General features: G+C 41.0%; 1 protein-coding gene across 1 annotated transcript in view; it reads left to right on the top strand.

Moving 5' to 3' along the window:
- Positions 1 to 6856, top strand: part of cntn3b (contactin 3b) — a 40318-nt gene extending 33462 nt beyond the window's left edge. The window contains exons 14-22 of the mRNA XM_054616902.1: positions 566 to 724; positions 861 to 1010; positions 2418 to 2488; positions 2874 to 3108; positions 3522 to 3631; positions 4872 to 5058; positions 5868 to 5980; positions 6074 to 6239; positions 6765 to 6856. Of these exons, the coding sequence (XP_054472877.1) occupies positions 566 to 724; positions 861 to 1010; positions 2418 to 2488; positions 2874 to 3108; positions 3522 to 3631; positions 4872 to 5058; positions 5868 to 5980; positions 6074 to 6239; positions 6765 to 6856 (1283 nt within the window). The remainder of the gene's footprint in view (positions 1 to 565; positions 725 to 860; positions 1011 to 2417; positions 2489 to 2873; positions 3109 to 3521; positions 3632 to 4871; positions 5059 to 5867; positions 5981 to 6073; positions 6240 to 6764) is intronic.
- The last annotated feature ends 18296 nt before the right edge of the window (positions 6857 to 25152 follow it).

The following is a 25152-nucleotide window of genomic DNA, read 5'->3' as shown; positions in this document are numbered from 1 at the left end:
TTTGTTGATATGTGCTCGGCGTATCTGGCTCACCGTGCGGGCTTATCTCCGGTGATTTACATTGGTATTCATGCCCTTAACAAACTGTAATAGCGGTCCCAGGTGCTTTGAGAAGGCAATGTTTATCACGAAAATGACTATAATTGGCTCATTTACACATGGGCAAAATATCATGGAAAGCATTTAAATAATTGAGCAGTTGAGCAAACAACAGCAACATGGTAACACCGAGGCACATAACATAGCTCCTCTCTTCCCCTGTCCGTATTGACTCTTCTTTCATTCTTCTCTCTGAGTGTCTGCTCCAATCTAGCCCCTCTTTCCTTTTCTCATAAATGATCCCATCCCGTTTGATAATCACTTCGTAGCCCTGCACAAGCAACATGCAGTGACTGAAGATTACCCGCATGCACACGCCAATGACTTAGTCCTTAATTGAAGGGAACATGATGGCGTTGAAACCGAGGTGCAGAAGTCTTAGTGATTTTGATGAGGGGAGGCTTCTTGGAATGGGTGAGTAACTCAGATTCACCCCCTTCCCACCATCATTGTCTGATTGATTCAGGTCCGCCAGGTCCTCCGGACAAAGTGGCAGTGGAAGAGATCACGGACAGTACCGCCCAGCTTTCGTGGACTCCCGGAAGGGACAACGGCAGCCCCATCACCGGCTACATCATCCAGGCCCGAACTCCCTTTACTGTGGGCTGGCAGGCTGTTGACACAGGTACCGTGGAACATTCCCCCTGTCCCTTTGCAGTATTTATCTGGGTTATTCCGTGGGTTTTTATTTATTCATCATTCAATTTGAGTCCAGTTGTGCGACAACCTGGTTTTCTAAAGAACACGTTTCAACTTTGCAGTGCCGGAGGTGGTCAACGGTAACACGCTGACAGCGACAGTGGTGGGTCTGAACGCCTGGGTGGAGTACGAGTTCAGGGTGGTGGTCCGCAACATCGTAGGCCTGGGAGAGCCCAGTCCGGCCTCAGCTAAGACCAGGACAGAGGATGCCAGTATGTGATACTAAACACTTCAGTGCACAAAAACACAAAGACAATAGTGTTGAAAGATTTGCAGAGATTTAAAAGTAATTGATTACAGGAAAGAACATGGTCAAGTGTTTCAATCGTCTGCTGGAAATACATATGTTGCAACACCTGCAATGGGTATCACAGTGTAATGGTTTAAAAGTCTGGTGTAAATAAAGCTAAATACCGACCCATCCAAGATGTTTCCAAAACCCCGGATTATATTCAGTGACATGTGAACATTATAGGTAAAACAGAATAATTGACATGTCAAGCTGTAAAAAATTCGACTTACTGGGTGTCACATTTTTCAGGGTTGATGGAGAATGGACTGTAATGCAATGTAATATTGTGATATTCAGAGAAAAAACTGTGAGATTTAATATCATGAATTTGCTAGAAAACTCTTACATTGTGCCAAACCATGGTTCCAGCAGCCACCGACTGAATTTTGTTTGTTAAAATACTGTTCTTAGTTTTCTTTCATGTTCTTTTTCTGTGTTCTTTATGAACATAAATAAATAGTAATACATTAATATTTTCTACTCGACAGATGACATTATGGCCGTGTTTAACATTGGCATATGAGGTGTGATGAGGTTGATCCAAAATTGAAGATTGGTTCCTTGACAAAAAATAAGTCACCATTTTTGCGAGTTCTTTATCAAAAATGTGTGTTATCTCGGAGAATAATCCTTTTTATTTAATCTCTTTTATTTGTGCGATTTTTCTCGAAAATGTACAAATGATCACTTTAATCTAAGAGAATATCCACGTTTGTTTTGTCCACTTTTTATCAAACAGTACCCCCCTTCCCCGGCTACATAATTCTTTTTTTGGGAGCCCTAATATGCCGTTGTAGGAAGGAACCTTAATAATATTCAGGTATTTCTCCCAGGAAACAGGAGCAGATTACCGGGATCTCCTTTCCCAACATGCAACCCTAACACATCCATGCATGAGCATCAGATATAAGTGCTGCATCAACCATTTGCTGATATGTCACATTAAAGGCGATGCTCCACTTACTATATGATACTAAAAGGAGGTGCACGAGTGCTCCTCCACCTACACTATCAGCTTCGCCACCACACTGCAGTGCACAAACAGCGTTTGAGTGGGAACAGGAATGAAGTGGGTTGGAGCTGAGTGTCATTCGCAAAGCAAAAGATCTTGGCTTGGTGTTCATGAACGGTGACTTTTGGGAAATATTGGTAATTCACTATTCTCTGAAATGTTTGTGTTTGCACAGTGAGGGATTTGTGGGCTGTAAAATAGAAGATGGCATCTGCAGCTGGCAGCCTTGTCATAAGGCTGCCAGTGTAGTTTGGGCTTGTTGTTGAGCTTTGTAAACTGTGTTCTAATTGCTCCCCTCTGGGCTTTATCTCTCAGTTCCTGATACAGCTCCCACTGATGTCGGAGGTGGAGGCGGTACAAAGTCTGAATTAGTGATAACATGGGAGGTAAGTCATCTTTCACATTTTACTGTTCTATCCATTGCCGAGTAATGCTTCGGCTTAATTGCGCAGAATTGAACGGAGCAATTTTATGGCCCGCATTAGAGCGAGGCACCTCAACCCCCAAGCGCCCTCTCTGTCCCTCCAAAAGCAGGGACAAAGGGCCCTCGCTCTAGAGGGTTTTGCACTTTAGTCACAATCGAATAGCCAAGCAGGAGGAAAAGATAAGGCAGAAGAGGGATTGTGGGGTGTTCTAGTGTTGCAACGACAAAGAATGGGGCCGTGTCTAAACGCAGAAGCCCTTGTCAGAGGTGCAGCGCAGAGACGGCCCTGTCCGTTTCTTCGTCTGTATGCGTTTTAATATCACTATAGTTTTGTGTTTCGCTCCCAGCCTGTTCCCGAGGAACTGCAGAACGGAGAGGGCTTCGGGTACATCATTGCCTTCCGGCCTTTTGGCACGGTCATGTGGACGCGGGCGGTCATCTCCACGCCCGGCGTGTCGCGCTACGTCTTCCGCAATGACACCATCCCGCCCTTCTCGCCCTTTGACGTGAAAGTGGGGGCGTACAACAACCGAGGGGAGGGGCCCTTCAGCTCCATTGCCACCGTGTACTCGGCGGAGGAGGGTAAGCGATGACATCACAGCGGGGAGTGATGCTTAAATGAGCTCTAATTTCTTTCCTCACAACTATGACCTTGAATAGCAATGATGAATTTTTTACCCCTGCGCTGTTATTTCCCTCCCCTCTCAAGCTGGGAATGTCAATTTGATATTAGTTATCATGCTGGTAGATTACAGGAAATCCTAGCAGACACTTACCACACTGCGCTGTCAGGGAGGTATACTCTTAATTGAATTTGCTGGGCAGATAGTCTTCCCTTATGTCAGTCACAGATCCCATTTAAAGAGAGTGGGGGAAATAGCTTTTCAGCGAAACTACAGGTCTATTCGGTGCCTTTCTTATTGCTATTAGTGTGTGTGAGTGTGATGGTGTTGGATGAGTCGGTGGGATTCTCACCAGCGCTCTATTTTCTGCAGTCCCCAGCGTGGCTCCTAAGAGGGTTTGGACTAGAAGTGTGTCTGCAGTGCAGATTGAAGTGATCTGGGAAGCTCTCCCTGCCATCTCAGAAAGAGTGCTTGGATATGAGGTACGAGATGAATCACTGCAAAATCATTCTTTCCTCTTTTTTTTCTCAAATAAAATGATAATTGAGCTTGTCCCGTGTGGCCTGTTTATCCAATCATAACCATCCTTTCACTGTTAGAATTAGTTTTCTTACTTGAAATAGTCTACAATATCTTCTCATGTAAGGATCTTCTTTTTAGTGTAATGGTATCATGAAACTGCAAACCCACAGAAGGAGAATAAAACCCCTCATCCATTCAACAATGCAAAGAGGGCTTTGCTGTTTTATTTTCTTCCCACCTACCCTAGTGCTCTTTCAATATCTGTCACCTCTGGCCCTCAGTTCAGAGCTCTCCAGTTGCCATGGCGGTGGCCACATTGTCCTTTTTGAACAGAGCTCATTTCTCCAGACGCCTTCCTGAAGTGGATCTAAGCTGCTGAATCTCAATAGGCCACCAACAGCATGGATCCGGAGCTTTGTGACGGCACATACGCTGCGCTCAGCCTTTAATTAGACGATGTTGGCGTTGCAAATCCATTTGAAATTTCAGTTTAATGCAATCACCCTATATTACTGCTAAAACGCTAACGTTACTGTAAACCGAATCCCGCCACTTACAATAATTCTACGCAATGGAATGGTAGGAGTATGCCGGAGGGCAGACTTCACATTTCAATTTCATTATTTATTGACTTAACTCTTATATCACTTAATACCAGATGCATAGATATTGAAGATGACCCAAAGCAAGTCACCAATTAGTCTTTTTTGCTTTATGAAATATCGCTTCACCTGCACCCTTAATTGGAAGAAAATAGCCTGGAGGAAAGCATCTTCAACAGAGCACATACTGCTTTGTTGAAGAAAGCGGTCGTTTGAGTCTGCAAAGCAATTTGAAATATTTAGTCACATTTATCCATAACCTCTTCACTTTATTTAATATCCAACTTCCTAAGACAGTAGAAAGTAAAAAGCTGAGGTCGTTTTTATGGACAAAACAGGGAATTATCATGAATTTTCTTTCCTGGGTCAGTTATCATGTGACCCACTAACGCACAGTTATTTGGCCCAGGTGGCTGAGAGGATGTGTGTCAGTAATTGAGATTCCCCTAGTGAAAAACTCATCATTGCTCCATCACTGTAATCCACACAGCATTTCAGATTTCATGACAGAATAGGGTTTTTCAATAATGCGGTGAAATGCACAACTAGAATCTGACCGTTTGTGCCCATGACTTTTTTTTTTAATTGCTCTCAATAGGTTGTGTACTGGGAAGACGACACCAAGCCTGACACTGTCGGCAAAGTGCGCATATCTGGCAACTACACGCTGGTGAACATCACAGGGCTGAGAGCCAACACAGTGTACTACCTCTGTGTGGCCGCATTCAATACGGCTGGCCCCGGGCCACAGTTGGCGCCTATCAACGCCACCACAAAGAAACCACGTGAGTCTGCTCCCCCCCCCGAGGGCCATCAAAATCACTTCCAAATGGTGCTTGTCGGTGAACCGTGCGAGGCCCCTCTCGGGTGACGTCGTACTGTCCTCAACATGACAGGCGTAGCGGTTCTTCAGCTTTGCTAGTTGTGCTCATAAAATTCAATGTGACAAGGGAACTTTCCATTTACCTTGGGATGAAAAAAAGAAATGTAATCAGTGGGTTGAGTGGTGCTGCAGTGGCAATTTAGCTATTCAAAATGTCTTCAGAAACTGCTGCACAAACATGTTGGAATTTAAGCCCTCAAATATTCTGCCATATGAGCTTTTGTTTCTTGACACACACCAGGATATTAAAGAAAATAGGATAGAAAATAGTGACCCCTAAAAACTCATGCAAATACTCCAAACACAAGCAAATGAAGACATATTTACCAAGTTGAATAAAACATGTGCAGCATTGAGAAAAAAGGCGCCTAGTGAGAAATACAAAATTCAGAAACACACTGCAAATACAGAAACACAACCAAATAACGAAACACGCTGCAATCTTACTGCGTTTTTCAGTTAGTGGAGGTGCTCTGCTGAAGCTGCAATTTATAGTTGATGTTTTTTGTAGTATGGAGTCAAAAGTCACAGGAGACCAAAAACAAATAAATGAAGATTGAGAACAGACAGGAAGCCTATTCCATGCTTGTTCAAGCAAGAATCTGTAAATGCTTCTAGATGCATGGATTGATTAAGAACCCCTCCCACACACACACAGGAAATAGTTTTGCAGCATATCCTGTAGTATATCTTTACCATTTCCTTTTCCAGCTCCAGATCGGGCTCCGCTCAACATACAATGGACCATGGTTGGCTCCACACTCACGATGCACTGGGATGTGGTAGTAGCTACGGAAGCAGAGTCAAAGGTCACTGGATATTTGGTAGGTCCCGATTCATTGCAAAGCTATCTTCAGAATCGGGGTTGACGGGTCTGGTGTTTACTCATTTCTCCGCGTCACCCTCCCCTGCCTCAGGTGCTGCTGAAGAGACAACGCTACAACGACATCAACACCATCCAGACCGACAAAACCACCGTGGAGCTCAGCCTCTCGGCCAACGACAACTATCTCATTCAGATCAAGGCCATGAGTGAGGGCGGCGAAGGTGTGGGCAGCGAACCCATCCACATCCATAAATTAAGTGAGTTTGCTCTAATCTCTTCTCCTTCACATCCTTCTCTTTCTGACCACTGATAAAATGGAAGGTTCAATAATTCAGAGGGGACATTTAATTTGGCTTCATCGCATCCCTTTCCATCCGTGTGTAATAGACTTATTTCTAGTGCAAGAAAAGCGACCTTTTTAGAAATGCGTGCGCGGTGTCATCCATCTCTGCCATTGGGTTATTATTCCTTGTTGACTGGCTGCACAGCGCCGCAGCATATAAAGCAGTTCCCATCCCGCTGCTTTTGCAAAAATTGTGAGGCGGCCCAGTTTGCCGCTATCCTCTTTGATATGATACGAACTTTATCTTCCCAGGATACTTAAATAGCCTTTCCTGTTGGAAGCCAGTAATAATGTAGATATGGGAGAGAATAAAAAAGAAAAAGGAATCACAGTTGGCTTTTGATTTATGATGACTTGTCAGAAATTTAGGGGATAGCACTGCAGAGTTTGGGTTTTGTTCTTTTGATCTGAGGGGTATTGCTGCTTCTTTGGTTTACAGGCATGGGAGCGCGGGGCTCGGGAGCAATCCGCATCAGCCCATTGTGCCTCTCTGCGGTCCTCATCGGCGCCCTGCTCTGCTCCGCCTGGTGATGTCTAATCGGAGCCTACAGCGCGCCCTCCCTCCCCCCACCGTCCCTTCAGTCAGCCTGTCCACTGGACTGGCACAGGGCCCGGGCTTTCAGTGGCCAGGACTGGGAGAGACTGGAAAGGACCGGACTCCGCCAAACTCTTTAAAGGGACCACGGCACTTTTTTTTCCAAAGGGCCATCAGATAAGAGAAGTGACAATTTTTTTTTTTGCGTGCATGATACCTTTTAGTATTTCTTCCAGCGTCATAAGTGCCACCGTGCTCTAGGTTTCTTTTCTTTTTTTTGAAGTTATGATGTCTAAATGACTTATCTTCTTAGTATCTTTGGAGATACTAATGCCTTAAAAAAAAAAAACATGTTACACATACAGTCCATACCAAAGTAGGTGACAGGCTGCTTGCTTTATGGTTTCTTTAATAGTCACAAGAATTTATCTTCTCAAGATCGCCTTCTCACATGTGATTACCTAAATTTATTGGTTTCATCAATATTTTATCATCTCAAAAATGAAATTTAAACTAAACCGGTTCCATTGACAGAATATCAACTAATGTCCCTATATTATTCGCAGCTTTTGCCAAAAGAAGCACCCTTTGCAGGCTTAAAAAATCTTACCAGGCTTTGACGGATATACGAAAGATGCATAGCCAATTGATAAACTGTGCCTCAAACATACTTATCTCCGCATACTAGAATAATATTAGGTCTGTTGGAGAGCCACAGTCTCCTGAGCTTAAGGCCCTCTCTACAATACTCTGATAGATCTTGGCATTTTGCCATCTCTTGCTCCTCTAAATAATAAATGCCCATCACACTCTGCTTTCTCAGTCTGGCTTAAAAAGCCGAGGATTGCTGAAGATAGAGAGAGACATGTGGTGTCAGATCCCGTGTGTGCTGTTCCTCCTACACATTTAGACGACCTGTGTTCTAGATACGTATATCATACCACAGGAACATGTAACATTGTACACACCCTAGATGACCAGCTGGCCCAGTGCACAATAGACTACAGGATAACAGTGCCTTCACTAGAGCTCACTTATTTCTCTTTCTTTCCTTTTCAAATAGCTTAGGGGAAAGATTCATCTTGCAGAAAGAGGCATTGTTTGCTCTTCTCTCTCCGAAGAAGTTTGTCAGGAAGGACAGGAAACTCAGAATGTAGAGGAGGCCCGTTATTGGAGAGGGTATGTCGATTAAATTTTCATTGGAACAAGCTCCTGGTTTACCTAAGACTAAAAGGGTTGGAAGCTTTAGGAAAGCCGCAATGGATTGAGATATACGACGGAAATTTCGGTCCCAGTATTTATGGCCTGTGGTTTAATAAATGTATGACTCCATCCGAAGCATAATTTATGGGCTATTAAAGCATCAGAATAATTGATGCCAATACTGCGGTGAGAGTGCCCTGACTGGAAATGGAGCGAAAGGCACGGCTGTCATTTTACCCCCACCCCATCACCGCCCATTGGACACACACCAGACTGAACAGAAACAAAAGAGCGTTGCTACTCTGCTGAGGGAGCTACTTTTCACGCCCTTTTTTATCATGTGGATGGGTCTGTCAAAAGCCAACCCAAGAGAGAGCCGAGGCGTGATTACCGGGGGTCTTGGCGATGTTCTTTCGTGGACGTGGAAGGATACAGTCAACTGAACTGCTACACATTACTGTGCCTTTGCCGAACATGGGGCTGTGTACGGTCATTAGCTCGGAGGCTGTCGTCGTCTGTATTTTGCACTCTATTATCCCACCACCCCTGCTTCCCCAAAGTCGAATGAAAGCACAAGGAATTGATGCAAGGTGACTGGATGTCCTCACTTAGCCGTCTGAACAGGTGTGCAGTCCCCAGAGGCCTCGTAAAACGTCCAAGCGGCCGACATAATCAGTCTGTCCTATCTGCTCCTTCGCCGGTTTCATGAAGCTCTGTGCTCTTTGATTAGACTGCTGCAGACCAGTCAATGGGATATTGATTTTCTTGCCCCATTATTACAGCTGTCACAATTCAGATACTTGATTGACTTATGGCCGAGTTCTTATTACGTTCCTTCTGTTGTGTTACGGTACAGTCAATGATGTTTAGAACTACGTTTCTCCCTAGCGGACAGCTTCCAAGATATTCTTCTTTTTTTTGTGTGTGTGTGTTTCTGTTTGCTTTTATTAGAAATTTCACTGTATTTGCGCAATTTGTTTTATAGATTTTTACAAGTATTTTGTAGTGTAGTGGTAGATTGTGATTTTGCATTGGAGCAGTGACCTGAAAGTGATTGGCTGGTTTATACTTAGTACACAAGTTACACATCTAAGTAATACTGTTTCTTTCTTCCCAACAGCATAAAAGCCCAGTCACACCAGCATTTCAAACAGAAGCCTAAAATCTCATGGCGCAATCAGTTCATGTCAAGGTGGCGAAGTAAATCTTTGTAAAAAAAATAGTGCCGTAACCGTTAGCAAAGCGTCTTGACAAACCAGATAATCCAAAATGGAGGAAGCTAATGTGGCTTATCAGTTTTGAGACAAGTTATGAGGCAGCTTTTTGATGGTACAAATATGTGGAATAAACTGTGAAAACCTTATGCCCTGTTATATACCAAGCAAATGAGCAACATCGAAAAAGCTAGCTAGCTAGGGGAGTTTGTCCTTTTAATGATAGAGAACAAAGAACAGAAAGACCCACTAGCACTAGCATGTCCCGGCTGCCTCTCGTGAAGCCGTTAGCTTGCCAGCTACACCAGTTCACAAACTAGCCCTGCAAGAATTCACAATGTCACCGAGCCTCTAGCAATGAACGTTTCACAAAGACGTGCGGATGAAAATCGCTATACCACTTTCTGGTGTGACCGGGCCTCAAAGCAGCTTGTGTGTGCAAATACTTGATCCAAGTGATGTTAATATTTCCGTTACCTCATGGCAAGATGGCAGACTCATAGGTTATTAATTAAATGTGTGGCAGTTTCTCAAAGCTTTCTTAATTTTTACATAGTTGTAACTCCGCCTAATGTTTCTTACCTCTGCTCAGAATTACACGAGAAAACAAAACTATTGTTTCTCGCCTTGTGCTTTATTAAATACTACAAAGTACAATCTATTGAAAGTGAAGGCAGTGATCAGAGCCATCAGCTGAAATGGCTGAAGTGCACTGATCATAGAACAGCAACATATCTATTTATATCCACAAGGTCTATTACGTTAGGTTGGTGTCTGTGGTCGTTGTTGCTAGAAAGGAGTGTACCTGGTGTGGTGTAAATAGCTTGCATATATTTTTTAAACTTGGCCATCAAAGATAAACCTTACTGCTTTTTATATAGTGTGTTCTCTGACCTTAATACTGGTGTATTAATCAATGATCTCTGTGAGATACTGACATGTAGAGTTGCATTTTCATATTGAAAAGTAACTGTTTTGTCTTGTATACTAAAATTGTGCATGTTAATCATTGTTTGTGAATTTGTGTTGGATTTTTTCTAAAACTATAACTTAATAAAAATGTTTATTCCAGCCAGTGGGCTATTTGCTTGTATCTGCCTCACTCATGGACCCACCAGCCACTTTCTTCCAGATCCAAATCCCAGGGGACCTTCCAAGCCCGAGATCAGTTGATTTATGGATATTAGATTAACTGCAGATGTGGTAGTAAATTTGCACCCAACAGTTCAATATTAATTAATGCAGGTACACATTATTAACTGATCCAAGAGTCTTGCTTTTTACTTTGGCCCTGTGTCAAAATCTAGTTTTGATCTAGTTTTTGTTCTCACATAGGCAAGTGCATATTCCTAAATTAAGTTATGATGAATCAAAGTTACCATAAACTGACAAAGAAAACAAAGGACCGGTAGTACCAAGTATTATGCCAGCTAGAAGGGGTCAACATGATCTCATCCCTGCTCGTCATAGTTCACTACTTGGGCTAAAGCCTCTTGTGTAGTATCTTGAAACAGGAGGTTTGTGCGTGGTTAACGCAACACAATAACATTGTGAAACGTTCACGGTTAGGTTTAGGCAACAAAACTAGTTGGTCAGGGTTAGAAAAAACATTATGGTTATGGTTATAATAGCTTGATCTGTTACATAATTTAAGCTAGAGACTAACATCATGTGACTTAGTGACATAATAATAGGACATGAACGCTGGTCCCCTGGGTGCATGTCCAGTGTTCATTTGACCCATCCACATTGACACCCCTGGAAAGAAACCAGGCTGGTAGTCTGGTTATTTTCTGGATCTCAGGGGAAATGATGAAGCTGCAGTTTGATGTTTGCACTGTACTTGCAGGCAACAGGGCACATACTGTTTGGAAACAGACATTTGTTAAATGATGATATCATTAGATTTAGGCAAAAACAGAAACACAATTTCAATGCTAATGGCTTAATGGTAATTCTGAATTATCCAGACGTAATCTGAAGTCAAATAAAGTCCAAGTCAATTCCTCAAGATTTAGCCAGAGAAGCTGGAGACTAGAGCAGGTCCTGAGGGTGTCAAGACCAACTGGAGACTAAATGTGCTTACAAATCGTATTAAATGTAACAAGGATTAAGGGGTTTTCGTAAGGATAAACAGGCTGTATTCAAAACGGCCTACTTCGCACTAGTGACAAAAGCAGTATGCAGTATACAGTTCATACTGCATTCTACTGCATACTGCATGCGTTCATCAGTAGTACAGAGTATAAAACTGTAAAATCAATTTATTTTGCAGCATGCTAGGTCAGGTCAAGTCTTAAAATGAGCTCTTATCTTATATTTTTATCATTTATGACCAATGTTTGTTTTCTTTATAATATACTGCATTGTGTAACTCCCCACCCCTTCAACACTTTATTCCAACAGTTCATGGTGAAATAAGACAACAAGGGAAGTTAATATAAGACATTGCGGCACAAAATGTGCTCAAACCACTTTTTCAGTTACAGGGACAAAACAGGCGTGGGATAACCCTACAGATAAAAATATTATGTATTCAACGTCATATTTTTATCCCCTCAGAGGGAATGTTAGCTAGCTAAAAGTGGCAAAACACGTTTGTCGCCACCTGATGATGTGTCTTTATTGGCGTTGTGATATTCAAACGTAATGGTCATTGAAATAATAACATTATTTTATTCTTTGAATTTGATGTTTTTCATTTATTAATGTGAATTCCAGAGCAAATTTCAAAATAAATATAACTAGCTGTGAAAATCAACAAATTTTCTTTTCAATTTAATCCAACCATTTTGACAATACCTCTCCAAAATCACTCAATGGGGATCTGAAGACCACCAGTTGGCCCCGGTATACAAGCTTGAGAACATACAGGTGTTCCTACAGGTCAAAGTCCTTACAGTGTTTGTGGTTCTGGGTAGATTTGACATCTAATATCAATATTTTGACCCATTTTAAAGCACTAGATAAGATATTTTAAAGTAGCATGTAGTGCATTTAAAGACCTATAGATCTAGAGAGCTTGCCATTAAATAATACACAATAGTTAATTGCTATGGCTTTAAAGACATCAAGGGAAATCCAATGGGCAAATATTAACTTTAACATCAATGATGACATCATAGCAACACCTGATTGAAGTAAAGGTGCCAACTCCCATAATGCGAGGCAGGAAAGGCAGAAAAACCATTGCTTGTGGGATTCGCACATCAGTGGCAAGCAAACCTTTTTTAGTCAGTGAGATCTAAACAGGCTTACTTTATGCCACAGCAGTCTGTAGAGCAAAGGAGTGTTTCAGAATATAATCACCCGATTCATCAAAGGACAGCTTTGCACTGCCTTCTCCGCTGTGCATTTTACCCATCATTAGCCCCACACAGGCACGGTATCTGTGAAGAATGGATGTTTTTTTATTTCTGACCAGAGGTCGTCTCTGAGTAATACACGAGCCGTGTGATCCCAACTTGTGATTATATGTGAGAAAAGGTCGCTTATTTGCTTAAAACCCTTGTTGGCCTCCTTGTTCGTTTTTTTTTCTTTAACAGTAGCTTTAAAAAGAGATGTGATCTATAATGCATGCAAATGATCCCCACTGAATGTCCTGTTGTAATGAGAAATATATGAAAACATTTCTTTAGAGCGCCACTGTCCATGCCCCTGTGGTCTGTTCTTGTTTTGAAGAGTGATATTTCCTTCAGTGTGGGGAAATTGTTTTTAAAATATGGTGGCAAGCCCAACAGGAGGGCTGTTTCATTAGTTCCACAAAACACTCACGTAAAAGGATTTCGAAATGAAAGTTCACTTAATGTTTTTCTCATAAAATGTAGTGCAGTAATTGCTCTGCAGTAGCATGATCTGCGTATTGCAAGTTGTTTGCGGAGTACATTTATTATGGTTGTGATGTTTATGGATGACTTAAGGTCACTTCATGCTTTCTTATTCATTCCTAATATATGAATCAGGGTTTTATAATTAATTAGTTATAATTTTAAAAAGTCATATGGTTTTTTCACACAAAACCACTGATGTGTGGCGCAAAGTGATGACAACATTCAATAAAAATATTCATCAAAGTGAGAAAGAGACAGGTATTTTCACTTACATGGTATCTTAACAGTTATTTTCCACAGAAATGTTTAATCTTTCATAAAAATCAAAAGAGTTCGACCTTCCTCCAGTGAAATTGCTCGTTCATTTAAACATATTAGCAAGATTGATGAAAATTGAAAAAATTTAAAGCAATCATGCCTTGACCCGAGCTGTCACACTACCTTTTAAAGCAAAGGGCTGGTAATGTTTTATTTGCTGAAATTCTGTTAACATACCAAAAGCATTCAATAAATTAAATGCTCCAATAAAAAAATGGCTGAATCTATGGCTGTAATTGTGAGTCGTCAGCAGGATGCTAGCGCTACAGTTCTGAGTACTAACGTTCATATGAGCATTTTGGGGGAGTGGCTTTGGAGGGAGGTCTGAAGGGTCAGCAAGTCACTGTTGTCGACTTGAAAACTTTCTTGCTAGATTTAGAGACTTTTGGAGCTAGTGCTGCTCGCTGCTTCTACCGGAAAAAAAGTCGGCAACACTTGAATGGTTTTTTTGGTTCTATTTTTTTTTTTTATTCAACGTACTCTTGCTAGTTTCTCAACATTACTTTTCCTATTTTTAAGTTGCTAGAAGTTATATTTATTTCAAAAAAATGTTTTCATAATTTTATTGATTTAATTTAAGAACAATGTTCACCCTCTTGTCAAAAGTTAGTTCATGAGTGATGGGGAAATAAAATACTTTAGCCAGGATGAGGTTAGCTTAGCATAAGCACTCGAAGCAAAAGCAGAAACACAGAAAAGCAGTTTTTACACGTTGGTTTTTGTTGCGGAAAAACTTAACTTGATATAATGTGTTAAAGCTCAGTAGCTTTGCAGTTTCTCAACTCCGGACTTTGTTACTTAAAGCCGTTTATAAATGCAGTCCATTTACAATTCGCAGTCCATTTACTTTGGACAGAGCCAGGCTGTTTCCAGGCTTTATGCTAGGCTAAGCTAACCATCTGCTAGCGCCAGCCTCATGGCCGTTTTAATGGACAGACATGGGAGTGGTATCAATCTTATCTTCTTATTCTTAGCAAGAAACCAAAGAAGCATATTAATCTCTCACAATCTCAAACTTTTCCTTTAATTCTGTCACGGCTGTGGATCTTGTGTCTCCCCTCCCCCGGTGTTTCCAGCTCTCCCGTCTGTCTCTCTCTTTCTGTGTGTGTGTTGGCCTGGGTGTGGCTCCCTTCATCACACTCTCCCACATCTCTCTTGATCACGGCTCATTCCACTCACCTGTCCAGTCTGCACGGCTGCCTTCCATCTACTCATCAACTTCACAGTATATCCACTCCAGCGCTCCTTCCACTCATCACCATATCATTTACTCAGCTACAATGGTGGTTCATGTCCCAGGCTCCTTGAATTGTGCCTTCAAGTTTATTTCTCGAGAGCTTATTCAGACTCACTTCTTACCTCCTTATTTGTGCCACAGGTTCACTGCCTGCCTGCTTCCCTCAAGCAACCTCCCCCTCGTCCAGCCTGATCTGACATTCATCCTTGTGTCTCAGCGAGCCATCTTCTCGTCTCCACTTAACCACCATTCCCTGTTGACCTGTAATAAATCCCCTTAACCTTCACTGACCTCTAGTCTTTGTTTGGGTCCATCCTAACCCAACACGACAAAAACCCTATACTAGAACCTAACTATTGTTTTTTTCAAATGAAATGTTCAGCAGAGTATACTTAAAGACAGCAGGACTATTTTATCTCCCAATGTAATGTAATAATAATTTAAAAAATCATATAAAGTGCAAGGAAGATAAAATACGATCAGTAAGCCCAGCATAATAGTCATTGTAGTGGTTGGCTGACAGTCCGTACCGATGCTGCAACTCTCCACAGGAATTATACCTGCAGCTATATTTAGCAATGAGAATATCATCAAATGTAAACAATGATTCAAATCAGGCTGTATTGGGGATTATTTTCACACACAGGGAATCTGCATGTTTTTGAACCTCAGTCTTAGATCGGGTCATTCTCGTCACAATGCTCTTGTTGCACCAAATGTTGCATCATTAAGGAATTGAATGCTACTGACTATTTTACTAATTAAAGAAGGACATTTCAATCATCACACATTGTTGGTGTCAACCTTTCTAACAAATAATTGTGATATACAATAAATATATAAATGTATTTAATGCATCATGTCATCAGATGTTTTGCAATTTAAAGATGTCATATAGTCTGTCACGGCTCAGTCAAAAGGCCATTAAAACTGTAAAACTCTGAGGAGTAAATGATATGTATACCTTCAGGCAACATCCACTCGAGTTGAGGTACAGATGAAGGGCTCTGCCACAGTGAGTTGGCTATTCATAGATTTATTTTCAACAGCAGCATTGCTCCTTAGCTTTGTCCCCTGGGCTTTATAGATGCTCCATCAGTGTTCACTAATTAGGAGGGCGCCTCTTTTTTTGCCGTCCTTACAGACAACAAGGGAGGGGACACAAGAGGGAGGTTTGGAAATGAATCATTGAGGTTTATTAATGAGGGGGTATCTGCCCTGTGTGGCCAGAGAACAATATGAGAAGGAGCTGCCCAACGCGAGCTCCATCCATCACTATGGAGTCTGCGCAGAGACACCAGCGCAGCAAAGCTTTTAGAGGAAATCTTTAAAGTGGGAAAGTATCATCTCAAACAGCATATAATATATTTGGACCAGGTATTGACCTCGAATACTATTTTGATATCCTTGGAAGGATTCATATGTTCAATTTGAATCAACTAATGGATGAATTTCTCTTCAAATAGCTCCTGAATGTCAACCTGAGAGCCTCCTGGTGCTACATTAGATATTACCTGTAACATGCAGAGTTCATCAGCAGGGTCTAAAATTGCAGGAGCTACATTACAAAAAATACTACTACATTAAAAAAAATGTAGTGATCAACGCTCACAGTGTGCGCTCATATTCAGCACAGATGACGATGGTAAAAATAAAAACACATGGGATTTCTGCGATATCTATTGGCTATTAGCTTAACAGAAAACAGGAGAAAAAGAAAATATGGACATGCTTTTATACTTTATGAAGAAAACAGAAAATGAAATCAATCTGGATAAATAACAGGAAAAGTGTTAGTTGCGGTGACACATTGGAGATTCGTCAGTTGTGACTGCCATCTTTGTTTTGTGCAATGGAATATGTGAAATTTTGTATAACATCAACTTTGGTGCAATAGACTGATTCTTTTCTGCACCAGAGAGGAGTGTATTCTGGAAATATCTTCAAGTAATACAGTAAAAGCTTTCAAATTAGTTGTTTTACTTCCATTAGAGAGTGCAAACAAGATATGAGAGGGACAGACTGGGACAAAGTCTTCCCTTCCACTCCGGTGAGGTCACCTCACATGGGAGCTTTGACTCACAAAGAGCTCCAGCCAAAACCACCGAACCCCAGCTCTCGGATCTCGCTGAGCTTTGGAAGATGAAATCAAGGCTGCTTCCAGGAGGCGACTGGTCAGGCGTGGAGGGCCAGGAGATGGTGGCTGTGCACCGGCGGTTTCTGCGGGTGACTTCATATCCGCTGGCAGGTCCTGCAGAGGCACACGAGGCCACCTCGGCAAAGTAGGACATCGCTGTTTGTTTTTACACCCAGTGCTTTCAGACGACTGTTGGAAGTCGTACAATATTGATGTGGGAAGGAGTTGACCGTAAAAGTGTAACATATCTTTTAACATTTCCTTTTGGCTCAGAGATCACGATTGATTAAAAGTGCAACAGAAAAAGACTGATACTCAATACAAGTCTTTGTCTTTTTTTTATTCTATCTGTGAGGGTCAGGCAGGTTTCTAAGTACAAGGTTTATACTTAAAATCCCAGGACCAGCGGGGGAAATCTAAGCAGTGGATGTGAATGAGGAATGTTTTTTTTCCCTCCCTCAACGACTACCATCGAACTCCCCTTGTTATAGGCACTTAACCCCCATTTGCCCTTGTGGCGCTGCTCTGTGGCCAACAGCAGTAGACTGTGCTGGGCAGCTCCTAGCAGTAAATGTAACTGAGTGAGTGGGAAGCGTGGCATCTACCATCTCTGCACAGATAAGGGCCAACAAATTAGAAAAACAAGGTTAGCGTGTGCCTCTGAATGCTAACAGCGTTTTATTTTCAAAGGGTGACCTAGATCAGATAAATTGGGTTTTTCAAGCTCAGAATGTGACCACACAAGGACTTGGGTGGTAAAGGGATTAAATAGAAGTATCTGCAACCTTCTTCTTTGAATTTCTTAAGGTACAGAAACATTCCAAATCAGAGGCAAACACTGTTGTTTGACCTCAATTTTAATAGAATAATTCCCCTCAGTGAAAATCTGTAACTTCAGATTGAAAGGATATTCTTGAATTGGATACAGTGGTTTCACAGAACATTCTCACCACCTGATCCGCTATGAAGTCGTAGGTTTCAGCAATTCTAAAAAACCCAACAGTTTAGTCAGATTGTGCCAACTTTACTCATCACATATTTACATAAAGCTGTTTTTTGTTAACAAAAGCGATTTAAGTTTAATTCAAGGAAACAAAATAAGTCAGTAAATACCCCACTCATGAATTCTGAAGCCTTTACATGGTTGCTAAGAATTGGCTATATGAGACTGCAAAACGTCATCACTCTTTTAAGACCTAAGACTAAAAATAAATGCACCTAAAATGTTTCAATGTTCAAAGTACAGATGTTTGTGTGTGTGCTTTGAGCATGTAAGGGCAGTACAGTGGAGCATCATCTGTAAACTGTGATGGATGTTCACAGCGGACAGTGTGGGTAATTATTTTAAAGCTGTCAGCCAAATTGTGTTTCTTGCCCCATTACCTGAATGACAAAACAGATTGTGTGTGATTGCCTTCCAAAGTGACCCATTTGAGTGATATGACATCCCTTTTTTCAGGGTATAAAACGTCATTCAATGTATTTGCGGTTTGCAGAAATGTACAATCCAAACTGGGCTGTCTGTTTATTACTCGTCTCAAATGGTATATGGTGAACAATTAAGCAAACATGTGAATGAATAAGTATTTACTTATAAAAAAAGGATGAAATAGAAAGAAGCCTTTGGTTTTGTCATTCTTGTGTGTATAGGAATGACATATCATCAGAGTAAAAAAAAAAGATCTGCTAAGTATAACAACAGATGAGTGAAGGTGTGGCCAATCACCTCCAAAACCTCCTCCACTATAACAACCTCTCACCACTTGAACGTCCACAAGAGATCCTTGTTAGGAAAACGTAAACACCATTCGCTCCGTCTTTGTTCAAAACCGCTCTGGCGCCGTGTGTTGCCTAAAATGACCTACTTCATCCGCTCTTGATGTCACTTGTCTCTCCCCAATCCGTTTGAATGGCGTCCTTGTCTTTTCTACCTTTTGTGCGAAAGGTGTTCTTGAGCACTGCCTCTTTTGTGTGTAAATGTCACCTTTCGTCTTTCCCGGTCTTCGTCGTGGACGCTGTACGGCTCCATTACTTCTCTGATCCATATTCTGCACTTATGTTTGCATTTGACCTGATATTCTCATTGTGTTTCTCCTTACTATATTGCTACTCCTGAATTTACTCCATGTATTTTAAGTATTTTTGAGTGCTCTCCTTTTCTGGCCGTCATTTGTGTTATTCTTTATCTGAATAAAGAGTCTAAAATGGAATGTGTTCTACAGATTGTAAAGCCTTTTGAGGGAAATTTGGGATATATTATTGAAATCCAAAAATAATAATAATGTTGTAAACCAGATTTGATATTTAACACTATTGTATGTCAAGCACTATCAATAAACTGTATATATTTTCTGGGAAAATAAATATTATTAAGTCTGTTTGGTCTGGAGGTGTATGGATCTACCTGAAAAAAATCATTGTTGCAATACATACATATTTAATTAGTGGATCAATTCCATCAGCAGTAGTTGCTGTGGGTGTTAATCCTCTGAGTCTGGATTCATTATCACTGCAGTGGATGAACACAGAAGCAGCTGTCATTTACAGTTTTTGGAATAATCTAATCCATCATAAATGGCTGTAACTCACAGAGGGAAATGTGTATTGGTACCAAATTTTAAATGGAGCTCAAAAACATCTAAATACTACTTTTCAGTTTGAAAATGTTACCCCAAAATTCCTGGTTAACTGAGGAGTTATGTCACTGGGTCATTTTTGCTCACACAAAGGTAATGCATGATGGTGACTTTTCACTGCAGCAGAAAGGAAGGGTATGTTCACCTGAATCATATGATATATTACGCATCATAATGACTGAAAGAATAAGCTCATAATTGGTAAAAATATAAAAACTATGTCTAGTTTCTTGCAGCGAATCCAGCTGCTGTGTCATAGAGAGCTGAATATCTGCCCAGTTTAATCCTGAATGTTGTTTTCCATCTGAGACCTATTCACCATCTAAATGTAATGTCAAAGTGTAACACCAAATGTGCCTTTTTGAAAAGAGCAAAGGTAGAAAAAAAGCAGCTGATATTTATAACATATGTACCCGTGGTCTTCTCAATCTGTCTAATTGCATTTTCGTGAACCTTTGTTTTTTATTAATATCTCCATTGCCAGTTTTATTGCAGAGCAGTGCACGGCAGAAAATTATACCAGTACATTCACCATCGTGATCAAGACAGTGATAGATGATCTTCATCATGCTTTCTAATTTTTTTTATACCATGAAGACATTTTCTACTAAAACAACTTCAGATGATTATGCCAAAGCTGAAATAAAAAAACCTTATGATTAATCTCCCCCTGGATCCAAGAGATAAGGTGCTGGAACTAAATAGATAGACTTGATCCACACCAGACACTTAATACTTTCTTCAGCATACTCAGTGATAAGGATGGTGGCCCCTGAGGGTCAAAACACATTAACAATTCAGAAAATACAACAGCAAAAGAAAAAACACAACATTAAAGTGAGACTTGAACAGCTAAAAGTAGGTGAGTATGAGACAATTATTTCCCTGTTGCTGATTGGATGTCAGTCTGCGACAAACAGAAGTACTTCTTTTGGATTTACATCATACCTCGCAGCACATTAAGCACTACTAAGAGTGACAAATGACATCCTTATGCAGGCTGACAATGGTGAACATTCAATCCTGGTCCTGCTTGACCTAACAGCTGCTTTTGATACTATTGATCACCCCATCTTGGTTGAACATCTTAATAAGTGGGTAGGTATCTCGGGCTCTGCTCTCACCTGGTTCCTATCTGTCAAATCGGAAGTTTCAGGTTGTCATAGACAACTTTGTGTCCTCAACCGTCTCTATAGAGACTACTTATCACATACAAGGCCTTACATGGTCTCGCCCCCTCATACATTTCTGAACTTTTGCACCCTTACACTACCTCTAGGCCACTCAGATTTTCCAAGCAAGGTCACTTAGTGATACCCCGCCCCCTTCGCAAATCAAAGGGAGATTGTGCTTTTGCCGTCAGGGCCCCGTCCCTCTGGAACAGTCTCCCTCCCTCTGTTAGATCAGCTGAGTCTGTAAACGTTTTTTAAAAAAAAAACTTCTCCAAACCCATTTCTACCGTCTTAATTTCCTTGTAAGGGGGCTGTAATTGTTTTATTATCTTATTTTATTTTTCTGCATTTAACTGTATTTGTACGCTGTTTATTTCTCTGTATTATTTTTCCGTATCCTTTTTGTGGATCCGCATCCTGTACAGCACTTTGTAACTTTCTTTTAAAAGGTGCTATATAAATAAAATCTTACTTACTTACATTGCTGACTCTCGGAGGTTGGGATGATAAGATACAATATAAAATTAATTATAGCCTTAAATGTATCAACCACCATAACTTCACTAATCATTTCAGAAGCTAAAAGTTTAGTTCTGTTTACTTTGTCAATTTTATGCATTATTCGTCATAAGCCGCCTCCTTCCTCTCCGCCAGAGGCTCTGCTTCACCAGATCGGCACACGGTGAAAGACTCCGGTCCAACGCTGTCCGAAGACACTCGGGATCCAACCAAGTATTGGTAAAACATATGATGCTAATGGTGACTAAGATATACAGTCTTCTTTTGGGTAGATATTTATAAATCCCACCAAATAATACACTTAAGCGCTCAGGCTGGGAATCCATTGGTTTATGCATATTTCAACGTGTTGCATTTAATTTAGCTTTAAAACATGCCCAATGCGTTTAAATGTAGCTGCAGTTACAGAAAAGTAGATTTCCGGGATAGTATGCTTCTGCTCCCAGGACAGAAAATGTCAAATTATCGTGAAAAGATATTAATATAGTCACTGCTATGGTAGTGACGTAACTATTTTTACGTTTCCTTTGATTTTGACCAAAAAAACATGATCTTTTTTTCATCCTCAACCAAGTAGTTCTATTGGGAGATGTGATGATGCAAACATTTTTTTTCTGCTGTTGATTTTTGAGTAGGTGCACATCAGCTATGACATGAAGCACAGCAGCTACATGTCAGCTCTAATGCTACTCCATAACCCCTGAGTGCAGACGTAGGCTTTAATGACATCCTAATGCCAAGTATACAGGATTTATAAACTAATTCCTAAAAGTTATCTACACATGTACATTTAATAATGCTGGATCTACTTGGTAAACAGGCCGAAAAAGACGTGTTAACACAACACTTGTTTGTGCATGTAGTTATATGCAGCACACGCAGTATAGCCCTGTGAGTTCCATGCATCATAGCAAGCCATTTACACAGTCTGGTAGAAGTGTGACAGCTTTAAGAGACGTGCACGGAGAATTTAAACAGGCATTTAATTGAGCAGCTAGCATAAAACCAGGGCCTGGCAGATGACATATGTTAATATGTCAGTTCTTTTTCTGCTCTGTAATTTGTTCTCTTGCGCACAGGCCTGGAGCAAATTAAATATGTATTTGAATTATTTGAATTATACATTCCTATCAGCAGCATGCTAAGGCAATGGATGGCGTGGTGATTAACATTCCTAAACTGCGGTTATGTTAAATCAACGCGTGTCTACAGTGTAATTTCATTTATATATTCTTTAACAATACATCCGTCTGCAATGATAAATATCTTCCATGGAAATGAACAGTATTATTCTTGTTGTAATGTCTCAGTTTAGTCCGTTTTTTGCGGTCTTCATCCTCACTGTGAAACATAATTTCTTCAGTCTGTTCCTGGTGCTCATTTCACCCTGAGGTTTCCGGAAGACTGAGGTGCCAATCATGAAGCCTATAGTGGTATAAATGAGGTCTGACACTGGGCACCAGAAATCCCTGAGCTGGGTGTAGCACCCCCACTTCATAATTACAGCTTAATTAAGCCACTCAAACACAGATGTGGATTCTGTATGCTGATGGTGTCCAAACTCTCGGTTAAATGTACTCGCAGTAAGAGGGATATGGTGGGCTTTGCAGCTTTTGCACGCATCTGTCAAGATGTGTAAATCAGCACAAATATCAGGCGGAAGCTGCTGATAATTGTTGTGAGATCCAGCTACACTATGTCGGCTGAACTCCCACGCCTCATAGGCTGTTTGAAACGGACACTGCAGTGTGATGTTGCGTATAATTACCCAAATTTAATCCTCAACAACCCCCCAGAGTTTAATTTCGATATCGCTGAAGTACAATTGGACAAGAAAAACGCAGGGAACTCATGTGTCACACACATCTGCAACATTCTGAGTTGGCCATTAATTGAAAAGATATTGGTTTTCTATTTTACATCGCGAGAATTCATGCACAGGCACACGCCGAACCGCAGTGGACGTATGAATCATTGGTGCCAATACTATGTGACTGGGAGGCAGGGCGAGTCGATCATTACTAATCTAGTTCATAGCACAGGGGCTCTCGTGTGGTTTTCGACATGGGGGCTTCCTTGATCAGACTCCGGCGTTTCATTGCAGGTACTGGATTTAGTGAGGCCTGTCGGGGCGGGAGAATGTGAAATACGGCTCAATGTTCCTCGACAGTGCTGAGCCGGTGGCTTCATCTGTTCTGACAGGCTCTTGACTGTGTGTGATGACGAGAGACAGCTCCGGGTTGGCGCTCGGCACCGGCTCTTCAGCTGACAATGTGAATTATGGAGACCCGAAGGAACAAGAGCATGCATCAGCAGACCACCACTCCTATTAATCCTTCCCTCAAAGGTTGCACCGCGGAGACCCCAGACGAAACTCGGTGCAGCTTGCACGCACTTCAAACACTGGATGAGAACATGATGGAGTCAATTGACCCAAGTCCTCCATTGACATATGTTGCAGCATCTTAAATTCCTCCTGTATTTAAACATAATTAATCAGTGGATTGACATCAACAACAGTTTAATGGCTCTAAATGCTTCTGTTAAGTTACAATGTACATTTTTTTTAAAAGAACCCTTGTAAGGAGCCTCAAAGTGTTATATATTGACAAAATAAAAAAAGACGTGTGAAAGAAATAATCATATCACCATTTTTCAAGAGAAGAATGAGGAATTCAGTTGTGCAATTGTTTAAGAAAGCAATAAAACTCGTTATTTTGTCATGAAATATTTAATCATTTATGTTTTCATAGTAACACTGGCCCCCATTTTTATTTCATCCTGACAACTGCTACCAGATTAAGTTAGTAGTTAGCTCCTGTAGGCTAGAGCAACAACTATATAAAACAAGGTGTGCAGTAACATACCATCCGTTCTGTTTTGCTTAACAAGTATGCAAATGCTACCCACCTAGCTGGCTACAAGCTAAGTAGCTGGACTTAACGAGCTAGCTAGCTGCTGCCGTTAACACTGTCTCTCTTCACAGCGTCCTATTAGTTTGCAAGTTTGTACATGTTTCTGTGTCTGAATACTGTATTTCATTACAACAGCAGCCTCTATCTGGTTTATTCAGAATTATTTTACATTGCTGTTGTTCTAGCTAACTCCAGCTAACTAGCTAAATTTGTTAACATTTGTTGGGCTTGCGAGTTTAACAAATGTGGTGGCATTTGACAATTAGTACCTATTCTATTATGAGATATAAAAAAAATATGAAAAATGACATTAGGAATAATACCATTATAAAAAACATTTCAATAATTAATTAAAAACAAAATAATAATGAATCAAAATTTACACAATTTTTCACAATTTATTTATTGCATAAGGTACATTTTTGGGATTCCATACATTTTATATTTTGTAAGTTGAAAAGCACAAGTTTACCAGCTACAGATCACTGCTGCTCAGTATATCTCCACAAAGGCGAGCTCACAATTCCAAATTACTAATTCACAAGGTCATGGACTGACATGCACTGGCTGTTTTTTCAGCTAACGTCAGCAACCAATGCTGTAGCCGAATTATTCAATCATATCTGTCATTTCACCTCAGTTACATTTCTGAAAGACTCCTGTTGATATAACAATTTTTCCGAACATTTCGTTGAACCCTAACTTGAGCCTCTGTTGAAGGAGATATGAAAACTGAGCCAATCGGGAGAAAAGACAAATCCTGTTGCGTGTTCCTTCGCTAATCCTCCCTTTGGACGACAAATGCATTGCAGAGCTTAGAACCACACCACCCAGGCTGAACCGTTATGTACAATCTCCAGGAGACAATAGAATTGGTGAGTGTATTTTCTCATCTCATGTCTCTGCCAAGTTCACATGCCCACACACACACACACACACACACACACACACACACACACACACACACACACACACACACACACACACACACACACTCCAGTGCCAACTGCATCCCTCCCCCAGCCCCCAGCACTCACAACCCATCCGCCACCGCAAACCACCATAATATGACAGATTTATATGCCAGAAGGCATTGGTAAGAATATATAGA

Source organism: Anoplopoma fimbria, chromosome 17 (assembly GCF_027596085.1).
Source record: "Anoplopoma fimbria isolate UVic2021 breed Golden Eagle Sablefish chromosome 17, Afim_UVic_2022, whole genome shotgun sequence".
In the NCBI taxonomy this organism is placed as follows: domain Eukaryota; kingdom Metazoa; phylum Chordata; class Actinopteri; order Perciformes; family Anoplopomatidae; genus Anoplopoma; species Anoplopoma fimbria.
This window is presented reverse-complemented; position numbering and strand designations above follow the sequence as displayed.